This window comes from Mya arenaria, chromosome 1 (assembly GCF_026914265.1).
Source record: "Mya arenaria isolate MELC-2E11 chromosome 1, ASM2691426v1".
NCBI lineage: Eukaryota > Metazoa > Mollusca > Bivalvia > Myida > Myidae > Mya > Mya arenaria.
Window position 1 is genome coordinate 19,484,815 of NC_069122.1, and position 12,215 is coordinate 19,497,029.

The 12,215-nt window shown below is 37.3% G+C and overlaps 1 protein-coding gene across 1 annotated transcript; it reads right to left on the bottom strand.

Moving 5' to 3' along the window:
* Positions 1-285: 285 nt before the first annotated feature.
* Positions 286-7,416, bottom strand: LOC128232901 (uracil-DNA glycosylase-like). The gene is made up of 6 exons (XM_052946702.1): positions 7,185-7,416; positions 6,723-6,926; positions 5,063-5,307; positions 4,371-4,418; positions 3,510-3,688; positions 286-1,818 (listed from the first exon to the last, which is right to left on the bottom strand). The coding sequence occupies exons 2-6, from the start codon at positions 6,907-6,909 to the stop codon at positions 1,539-1,541; spliced, it is 939 nt and encodes a 312-aa protein (XP_052802662.1). The 5' UTR covers positions 6,910-6,926; positions 7,185-7,416; the 3' UTR covers positions 286-1,538.
* Positions 7,417-12,215: the final 4,799 nt, after the last annotated feature.

Consider the following 12,215-nt stretch of genomic DNA (forward strand, 5'->3'; position numbering starts at 1 on the left):
GGCAAAACATCGATAAGTGCATTATAAATATATGTTTGAACCACTTTCCATGTGAATAATTTTAAAGTTTCTGCCAAAACATATTTAATAAAATAAAAATAAAACTCTTTTTTTCAGCACCAACCACGAAAAAACGATACAAAGGCAATTACAATACCCTGACTATACTCTTTTTTTAAAAAAAAAGAAAAGAATAATACAAGTGTATGGGAGTAAATAAAATAAAATTCATTTGTTATTGCATTATGCTACATTTTATTACCATAAATTATTACAAGAATAATGGTGATTTGGTTTTGATATATCATGTGTTCATAATATATAGGTTAAGATATATGAATGTTGTATAAAAAAATATGGAAGTGTGAAAACAATGTGTAAATACCTAATAAAACACGTGTCAAAAATAAAAGGTAAGTAAAATACGTAAAACAGATTATTAATTAAATATAAAACATAAATGAATGATATTTTGACTCATGAGTTAAGCAATGAAATCCTAACAAAGTAAATATTGAATTCTAAAAGACAGCATGCTTTATTTCTTTTAATTTACGTACCCAGGCTTTTCATAACATGTTAATGACTCCATCGAGTATTCTGTAGAGTAACTTTTGGATTCGGACAATGAGTCCATGGCTCAAAATCCGAAAAAAATACAATGTATTCCTCTTAGCCATTTTAAACAAATGCAAGCATGTATTTCCATACAAAAACTAATGAAATGCAAATCACCATACATATTTTTTGAGAAATGACACTTCGTTCCCACTGACATGTCCTTTTATGTACATGAACCTTTCCTCTGTGAAAAACCTACGCGAGTGTTCATTATTCCATATGTATTGCAAATATCTTCACGAGTATGTGAAACAAGAGCAACTCAGAGACTCAGTGAACACGAACGTTTGCCTGTTTTTTTGTCCAGTGAAAAGGGGAGAAACTCTACACATATTAAAACCATGGTTATGGGCCTTTCTGTACATGCGTGTTTTGTCTTGGACCACATATGTACCAAGGATATGCATGTCTAAAAAATTCTTTGTAAACAGACGAGACTAAAAAAATAAAATCAGAGCCATGACAAACACACTGTCATTTCTCATATATAACACGACCTAGTATAAACAACTAAGTCGAAGTTTATACCCCGATTACAAATTCTACAAATGGTGCAATTTCTAAAAGATACAATCACTTTGATAAATAAGTGTTTATTTATATTGAATTACGCAGTTAAAAGTGTAAACATCAACATTAGCGAAAATCTGGAGTGTCTAGCTTTGCCCATTGCGTTGGTTTTTGATTGGTCATATGTTAAATTTACGGACTTCTAAAAGTAAACAACAGACCTATAACCTTAGACTTATAATTAAGTCTCATCTCGAAAAAACACCTACCTACCCTCTTTTTGTATATCTAAGAAAAGTTCGATGTGATATTTTGTTCAAGGTCTTCAACATTTTCTTTTTATTATTTTTTCAAAAGGTCTTCAACATAATGTGTGACTATGTACATGGAATCATTAAAACAGCGAACTACAGACTCCAGTTAATAGGTTTCATACCAAACTTTTTCAGCGCCTTATCGCAATCTGAGAAACAATTACATTCCTTAAAGTACTTAATGGATAGAGGTGAGGGATGCGCTGTTTTAATCACCTCATGTTTCTTTGAATCAACGAGACTCGCTTTCTTATGAGCGAAGTTTCCCCAGAAAATAAAGACCACGTGTGGGCATTTCTCGCTCACAGTTTTGATGACATGGTCTGTGAAAGTCTGCCATCCAAACTTGGCGTGGGAGTTTGGCTTGTGGGCTCTGAAAGAAAAAAATAGTGAATATTTACATTCGGATCTCCGGGCCATTTTTATCGAAAACAACCTCAGATGTATAGCGACGGTTTATAATGTCAGACATCGGTTCACTTTAACCACGCTGCCAAGTAGATCGCGTAGTAATTTCAATTTAGCAGTTAAACTTAATATTTTTTAATTAACTATTTGAAATCTTAATTATGTTTGCAATAATACATTTCACTGGCAATCAATTTAAACTTAGATCTAAAAATACAAGTTAAAACACTACATTTAATAAATAATATAATTCAAATTTATACGAACTATTTCCACCGATATATACTATGCATGCACATCCGAGGTTGTATTCGATGAAAATGGCCGAGGAGCTCCGAATGCAATATTTAGGGACATAACCCTTTATCATCCTACATAATTCACTCACAGGTTGATATACTTAATTTGACAACAGTCTTTGCCTTAATTTGTTTCAGTACTTGTCCTTTTGTGCAAGTAATTGAAGACTAGAACGGATGTGTCGCCTGACGAATTATTTACTGTCGACATTATAGCTGTTAGATTGGCATTTTATTCATTTATAGACAATGATGTTGCCATTTAACTTTCAACTGTAGGTGGCATTTGAACCCTCAATCAGATATACCTACGGAATATGTTTCAGGTTGAAACCTCCTATAGTTTACGAGATATGCCACGGACAAAACCTAAGCAAGACAATTAACAAAGGGCAATTACTTTAAAACTAAGAAAGCAAGAGTTACTGTTATTGTGCACTGCACTTGCCCTCAATGAGATATATCTAGCTATGAAGTTTCAAGTTGATACCTCTTATATTCTTCAAGATATGCCCCGGACAAAACTTAAAGCATAAAAATTAACAAAGGGCAATAACTTTAACACTAAGAAAGCAAGAGTTATTGTTATTGTGCACTGCACTTGCCCTCAATGAGATCTATCTAGCTATGAAGTTTCAAGTTGAAACCTCTTATATTCTTCAAGATATGCCCCGGACAAAACTTTAAGCATGAAAATTAACAAAGGGCAATAATTTTAAAACTAAGAAAGCAAGAGTTACTGTTATTATGCACTGCACTTGCCCTCCATGAGATCTATCTACATATGAAGTTTCAAGTTGATAACTCTTTTATTCTACAAGATATGCCCCGGACAAAACTTTAAGCATGAAAAATAACAAAGGGCAATAACTCTAAAAATATGGAAGCAAGAGTAACAGTTCTTGTGCACTGCACTTGCCCTCAATTAGATCTATCTACATATGAAGTTTCAAGTTGATACCACTAATAGTTTAGGAGATATACCCGGACAAGCGAAAATGGGACGCGGACGCCGCCGCCGCCGACAAAAGTAACCCCTATATGTCGTCTTTTCAGGCGACACAAAAACCACTTGCCCAAAAACAGTTTTACTTGCCAAAAATAACCAATTCAAGCGTAAATATACGAAAGCCAATATTTCAATATAATAAAAAGGTTCAATCAGGATTTGTGAATTGTTGCTTAAGAAATTATGAAAACAGAGGGTTCTAAATTTCGAAAAAAAATGCATTTGCCCATTCGGGCAACCACATGGGAATTTTGACTTGTCCGAAACAGTATTTAATTGACCTGAGCTTCGGGCAACCCATTTAAAACAAAGACTGTGACAAATACAAGAAAACCAAAATTTACTTACTCCACAGTGAGCGTCGCATTGATCATGAGAATTCCCTCCTTAGCCCAGGCCTCCAGACACCCATGATTGGGGCGCTTGAATCCTGAGATGCCGGGGTCCCGCTCAAGTTCGGTGTAGATATTCTTCAGTGAAGGGGGTGGGGCCACCCCAAGGGGGACAGAGAACGACATACCCATTGCCTGAATGTAATGAATTAAAAGTTACTTGTTTCATTCTTTTGCAATCAGTACAGAATATATAAAGAACCTCCAAGAGGTTGCTCCTATCTCGAAAAACACGAGGATGTGGCACTTGCCTCTGATAAATACGATATCTAACGATGGTTCTTTGCCAGCCGACGTCTTGGAAGGTTGCAAAGCTTCTAAATTATAGACTCAACGTTTGAGACTAGACTCAAGACTTTGGACTCAAACTTTGATCTCATATATATATATATATATATATATATATATATATATATGCACATACCATTGTAATTATTGCTTGAAGCTAAAAAGTATATTAGTATTCTTATTGGAAAAATAAATAAAATAGAAAGCATAAATAAACCTACATGAATAACAGTATGTGAACAGCTTGTGAAATAGTGAACCTAAAGGTGTCATGGTACAACGCAGAACAGGTATTTAGCCAGAGTTATTGGACTTGCTTATATGTGCATATTGTCACATACGAATGTACCAAGTTCCATGTTCGTAACATTTCATGCTTTTTAAAGTCATAGCCTAAAGTGTCACGTTTTGCATGACTGCTGCCGCCAAAGACACCATGACCATCAAATTTTAATACCTTGACATTTTTCTTGACTAAGCAGATCAACTAGCTATCAAGTTTGTACTATACTTCAAATGAATCACTAACCTGACCGTCATCATGGTAAGGGTCCTGACCTAGAATGACAACTTTCACCTGAAAGTAAAGGCAATTAATTTTGAACATTAATACGTATCATGAAATGTAAGTTCTCAGACTCCTTTGGGCATTTCATTGACTAGAACAAGGTTTTGTTATGGAGAAATGAGAGTGATTTAAGGATTTTGCTCCAGTTTGAAGACATTTAATTTGATTGCAATTAACATGGGTTTCGAATTTGCAAATGAAAACCAACGCGAGCATGATTTACGTCAGCATAGAACACATATTAAAGTCTTCACTATCAAACAGTGATTTTTTTTTGGAATTATTTTTAACGCTTGTGCCTTGCAATTTGGGAAAAAAATCGACTTTGGGAAAAATACAAAATCAGGCCAAAGAGCTAATATAATGGCAAATAGACATGTTTTAGCATTTTTATGCATACATTATGTTGTGAAAGAGTAATTCTTGACTGTCAAGATTTTGTTTATATATTTCAACAAATTCATTGCTTTTTTATTCATTTATGTAATCTGCATTTTTCAAATTGGGAAAAAAATATAAAAATTTGGGAAAAATGGACAGTTTTTCGCACGGGGAAACAGCCTTTAAAAGGCAGTAAACTGCACCAAAAAATCATAGCATAGTTCACTTTCAAGCTAAAATATATTAATACTATAATATACTGAGATCAATACCTTATCAAGGGGAGTAAGATGGAATGCATTGAATATGAGATCTTGCGGTGGAAAGACCTGTTTTTTATCGGCATACTCTGCAGCTAACTTTTTTTCAATCTCTTTGAAATAGTCTTTACTGAATTCTTCAAACAACGCAGCTTTCCATTCGTCATTTTTTAAAAGATCCTTAAGACAGAGTGTAGAAGTCTTCACATGCTTGGCTTGAGAAAGTTTTTGTGGTTCTGCTTTAACTTGTTTGACTTCTGAAAGTAAAAAATAATACCACTGTGCAATAAGACATTAGAACGATTTTGAGCGATTCAATCTTCCTCAATTTAGATTGTAATTACCAAAACGAAATGTTTATAATTATGTTCCATTTACATGCAATGTGAACAAAAAGCATTTAAAAGCAGTCCCTATGCAGTTAAATTGAAGTTTAGTACAAACCATTTCACTTTTTATCCAATAGAATTTCCAAGAACTTCAATATAACGAAAAACTTACATTACAAAAAATACGAATATATGTTACATTATTTTAAATTATAAGCAAGACATGATTTCAGGAAGTGATCAGTATCAACAACGCAATGCACCAATCAATTGAAACCATGCCCTCCCCAAGGTCCGGGGGTATAGCGGGGGAAATTGGCCTTTTTTTACCTTCCAAATGGCCCCGCAGTGCGGAGTGAATGCGTTGGTTTGGTTTTCGCGACGAAAATAGCGGGAAATGGGCAGTGGCTTTGTGCCGGGAAATGTCCTTTCTTGTAACGTGATTTGTCCACGTTTTAGCCAAACATTTCCCGGAGTTTTACGAGATCTCGCAAGATATTTTAAAAAGATGGCGCCTCCTCCTGATTCTCTCCAAATTTAGTTTTAGAAGTCAGTTTCAAATAACAGGATGTCCCCAGGGTGCGGGGGCATTTGGCGGGAATTTTACCAGCATTTTGTCCCAACAGGGCGGGGATTTTACCTGGGATTGGCTGGACCGAAAGTCAAAAGTCCCAGCTATTCCCCGGACCTGAGGGCCGTGGTTACAACTGACTGTTGCATAAAGCGAATGCTTGTTTTCCATTAGTATTATTAAAGCAACACAGGAACGCAAATCTTACAAAGCACTACAGTAGCAAAATTTTACAGATTCATAGCACTGATTTCAACAGCAGTGAAACTAATGCTATTTCAATAATTGCACTTAACATGTACAATGAAGTTTAGGATATTACAAATCGTTTGTTTAAGTGGACTATTGTAATATAGTTCACTGTGTGCGCTGGTGTTTATTTTGGAAGAAAGAATAGGCTAAAATTTCAAATCATTATGATTTTCATACATTTCACTTATAAATTTCCATAAACCACTGAAGAATAACATTATAAATGGTAGTCTTGCTCTGAGCTTTTAACATCTGATCACGAATTAATAACAATCAATAGTGACACTACAACTTGTACATGTTGACGTACAGATAATATTATATTGATTATTATCATATCTAGCTACAATAATGAGCGATCAGGGATACTTTTTTTATTATTTTGACATTTCATGTGTATCCCTGTATCCAGTCTGCCATAGTCTAAAAATCGTCAAAAGACTGGTTGACGGCCATTTAGGTGGACTATATCATATCATATGCACACCCATACCGTGACATGATATAAATAGTGAAATACCTTTCTTTCCTTTCCCAATATTTGCTCCCTTAGCATTATTCTTTCCTATCTTCTTGCCTTTAATACTCTTTGTATCCTTGGTTTTTGCCTTCGAAACTTTTACCTGCTTTTTCTTTGTGGTTACTTTTGACTTTTTACTAGCCGGTTGACTTTTACTGACTTCTGCTGCTTTTCTTTTTGGAGGCATGTTGTAGCAATTATAATCTAAAATTCAAAACATGCAAGGAAACAGTTTTATTTAATCTGGAAACAGTTTTATTTAATCTGTAAAAACGGTCCCTTATTGTTAATACTATTTCATAAAAGAAGAAATTAAATTCAAAATGGTTTTATTTTTAAAGAGTAAATGTTACGATATTTTACTGTCTTCGTGATATTAATCTATAACACAACTTTAAAAGTATCTGAAACAATTCATTCAGACATGAATATCATTAAGAATTAAGAAATACATTTACTCACGTTGATTTAATTGGATTGACCTGTAAAAGCTACCTGCCTCTAAATCGATCTATTTATGGCGTTTTTTGTATTAAGCGCCAGTAAGGAACCACACGAGGCAAATAGTAGAAGATTAACCTTTTTAATAACTGTAACAACTTTAGTAAACAGGCATGGCAAAATACAAAACAGGGGAAGCAACAAGTTTTTTTTCATAATATGCTAAACGGTATAAGGGAGATAATTATGTACTGGCGCTATATCTTCCTTTTTAAGGAAAATAATGATTTGAAAACAACAAAACAAATGAATACCACACTAAAAAACATAATAGCTAATTAACCTAGTACATAATGCCTTGGTCCTTACACATAAATGTATATAATACAAGACAGATATTGAAGAAAACAAACTAAAGTCCAAAAACCTATGAATATATACATGTATAGGTACTATACGTGAACACCACGGCAATATATGTATGGAATCAACAGCTCTTTTAGTTTTAGGCAAAAATCATGTTTTGGTAAATACTTAAGCCTTCATCTGTTTCAAAGCAAAATCCAAAATATGTATGGTTATTCGACATATATGCAAGCAAAACCAAAAAACAAAATACAATCACTATTAACAAGTGACATCAACTTGTAAACAATAAGTAGAAAAAAAAACGCATTATTTATACGTATGATAACATGATGGAACAAAAATATGTTGCGGATAATTTTCTCTTTACAAAAGTAACAAAAAGACACTACTTAGTGCAAATCTTGACCAAATTTCTCAGCCCAAATGGAAACAAGTGTATGTCAAGCTAAAGTCACAGTACAAAATCAGAAAGATAATTAGGAAGTTTTCTTTGGCGTTTAGGTCTAAAACTGTTATCAGAACCTAATAGGGGTGTGTATAAGTCCTGTGAAGTCGACTGAGGCTCGTCAACTTCAGATGATTGTGTCATAATAGGCTGACTAATGACGATTGGAACTAGATCTTCAGGATCAGGCAGACGTTCTGGATAAGTCAACGTAGGCGGAATTTTAGCCGGTGCTGGTGGTTGGGTGTCACAACACTGCGGTTCACATTCAAAGTCTGACTTATTATCAGAATCTGCATAAATTTGTGGTCGATCCGTAGAGTTGATATCACACGGTACACGGTAACACTCACTTTTCTTCACTTTATAAGAAGTAGCGCGAAGCTGATTTCCGACGAATTTCTTAATAAAACACCAGTCCTTATCACACGATACAACGAGATATCTCTTTCTAGTCTTAAGTTAGCTTTTGTCGGAATACAGATACACTAAGTCACCGACACGAACGCCATCTGACTGGTTTGTAGATTCTCCATTACGCTTTGATTTTTCACTATATGAATGATTTTTGTTTCGAGAGTCATGCTGTTGGAGAATGATGTCCTTATCTGAAACTGGAATTTGGTCGTGCGTGAACTGAGATCTATGTGTCCACAGCTCCCGCGAGGAGAGACCTGATTTACGTAAACGCGAGTTGAGCCTAGCAACAAAAATAGATAAACCCAAATTTGAGATATGTCCCCCACCTGGTTCATACCGAACAAGTTCACTTTCAAGTTCTTGTATAGCTTTCTCAGCAACTGGATTTTTGTTGACATTTTTACGCGTCCTATTTCAAGCACAATGTTAAGTCTTTGAAACGTTTCATCCGAACGTAAAGCCACAAAGCCAGGAGCAGGGTCAACACGGATAACTGCAGGTGGTCCATCTAACGGATGTAGTTCTGTACATAAACAAGCAAGGGCTTCCCTGATAGTGTCTCTCTTTTCGTCATCTACGATGCAAGCTTTAGTGTAAGAAGTCACAGTTTCACGCAAAACAAGTATTGTCTGACAATTACGTTTTAAGATATCTGCTGCAAACGTTGTACCAATACACTCTGGGGGATCCTCACTCGTCTGCTCTTGAACGGGCACTGGAACTTTCAGTAGTGAAGCACACAAGTGACATTGGGATGTGGTTCTCTCTATTGCACTAGTTAAATCAAGGGCATATAAATGTCTTTTCATTACTAGTTCAAGTTGATGTTTTTTGTCGGATGGTCTAACTTGACGTGCAGAGCATTAACGAGACCATCCAGTACTGACCTTGGTACAACAATCAACTCAGCAGGTGGAAGTAATGGATCAGTACGTTTTACCACTAACAGATTGCCCTTTGCAATAGACGCGACCCGTAAATAACGTTTTACATCTTTAAGATTGGTGGGTTTCTTAGAAGGACGAGTCCCCTGCTTCAGGTGAGCATGTGTACGACGAAGATCAGGACACTCAGACTGAATTTGTAACCAAGATGAGTTAGTGGCAAATGGAAGACGAACAGACCGATTCAGTATGTCATCTACCTTTACCGAACGAACTACAGAATCTTCAGTCTGGCAAATGAAGGTACACAGTTGACAGTTGGGCTCTATGCAATCTGATGCATTTCGGCTAGCAAAGTCTGAAGGTATGTTTGCTGAACCCGCAAGATGTCTCACTTCGACCTGATAGCGACTGACTATGGATAGGAAAGAGGTCGCCCTTGAACTTGCTGAAAATTCACCTCTACACAATTTTTCTACAGCCTGAACACATGGTAAACTGTCTGTAAGGACACATGTTTGCTTATCAGATTGAATGATGTAAGGACTGAAGTGCTTGATGGCTGTAGCAATACCCAAAGCCTCTATCTCACATGGTAGCCACGAAACTTGATGTTTCCGTAGCTTTGCACTAAAGAAACCTGCCAATAGAAGGGTCCGGTCTCTTGTAACGTATAGTGTGGCTCCAATACCATGCCTAGAAGTGGAGCCGTCAGTGACTATCCAAAGCTGATCTGATGATCTAGGAAGTGCAATAAACTTGTGATTGTTTAGAGCCGCCTGTGCATCACTAAAGATCTTTAAAGATGAGTCAGTCCAATACACCTTCTCTTGCGATTGTTTGCCGGCAATCATATCATCTAAAGGAGACAGGTAAGTGGAGCAATGTGGTAGAACTCTTCCTAAAACTTTGTACGCACCGATAAAAGATCGCAAGCCACGAACAGTCTCTGGAGGGGCACACGAAGATAATGTGGCAATGCGATGGGAGCTTGCCGAAATCCGACCTGCCGACCATATCCATCCGAGTATGTCTGTTGTCTTTGGACAAATCACTGTTTTAGATGGTGACAAACGTAAGCGGCATCTTGAAAGTGCCTCTAACACTCGTTGCCAGTTGCATAAAAGATCATCTACAGAGTTTGCTCCACAGTATAAATCATCGGCAAGCTTGGCTACCACACCATCCTGTACAAGATCACCAAGTACTCGACACATAAGCTCTTCCAACGCTGTCTCAGACCCTGGCATGCCCATAGCACAACGTGTATAGACACGCACACCTCTGAACGGGGTAGCAACGCCACAATACTTCATGGATTGTGTGGACAAAGGAATTTGGTAAAAAGCACTAGTCAAGTCACTTTTGATAATATATTTCCATTGGCCAATGGTTCGAAGTGTGGAGTCTACATCTGGAAGTAAGCTCGGTTGCGGCTTAGAGTATCTTCCTACATCTGAGAAGGCGGTGACAAGACGATAACCTCCCTTTGACTTTTTTACTAAGAATGAGGGGTTAAGATACTCTGCTGTAACGTTGACATCTTCAGGTGTACTAAACACACCTTGGCTCTCTAACTCATCAAACTTCTGTTGTAATTCAATAAGTCTGTTCCTGGAGTATTGTGGAACCCTGCCCTTTCGTTGTGGAGGTTGTACAGGACCCATATTTACCACGGCCTCAAACTTCCCAGCCGCACCGTTGTAACCAGGTATATCTGGAGAAAAAACATCATCGTGCCTTTCAATCAGATCTCGGAAATTACCTTTAGATAACTCTGGTAACACATTGTCAGGATCAATTGAAACACAGTTTGAATGCTTTGCAGTGGTTTTACGCTCTGTCTGAGTGAGCGAATCAAAGGCTGTTTCCTCCTGCTGGGAGTTGTACGGAACTGTGTACCTGGCGAAGGCGATATGCTGATGCTTCTGCACGCGTTGTGGTTCAGGTGTGTCATTGTTTAACCGTATACGGCCCTCGATTGCATCAACAAGCTGAGCCTTGGGCCACTGGACTGCGTCATCTGAAGATCTGGGCTCAACAGCGATAATTGCTTCAGGATCTATGTCAGCCGGTAAATTAATTTCCATGAACGAGCCAGGCCAAATGACAGAAGTGGGACGCTCGGTTCTTAACACAAAAGCCTGTGTGCGCCGTACAACATTGGTCCGAGTAATGTCTCTATCTGGTCCATAATGAGCCTTGTTATTTTTGCCAATAGAGATTTCACATTTAGCCGGGCGGATAGCTATATCGTTGCATATCATAAAAGGAATACCAGCAAGTACGTCGACATCTAGGTCATTTACAACAAGAGCTTCCAACTCTAAGTCACAATCACCCCTAGTTAATGTTATATGAGTTTCACCAACAATATTTAATGGAGTAACGCCGTCTGCCTGTAGTGCGCTCTGATTTGTGATCTTGACTGGTGCGCCTATGTACTTTGCTACCGATTGTTTTATCACACTGATTTCTGCACCACTGTCCAATGTTAATTGCAATGGGAAATGTTTATAAAAAGCTTTCATATAAGGTGACTGTTTAGTGACCACACGTCTGGAAGAATGTACAACTCGTTGATTGTGTACCGCATACTCCATGTCCGCTTCTTGGACATCTGCCGTACGTGTATCTTCTTCTTCAGAATCTGAACAATTTGTTGTGTGACGGATCTTGCCAGTAGAACTAATATATTTTCTGTCTTCTTCAGGAAGAAACTTACACTTACTCAAAAAGTGTTGGAACCGTGACCGTCCTGCTTGTTTGCAAATTGGACATACTGGGCCTAATTGGCCGCGCCTTTGGGTCTGTGCATTTCTAAACGTAGGGCGCAAAACCTTCGCATCTGCAAGGGAGTGTTCCTAATCGAACAAGCTAGTAATTGCTAGAGATATTTCCGGCTTAAGAGATGCCAGTGTCCTAGAACGGAGC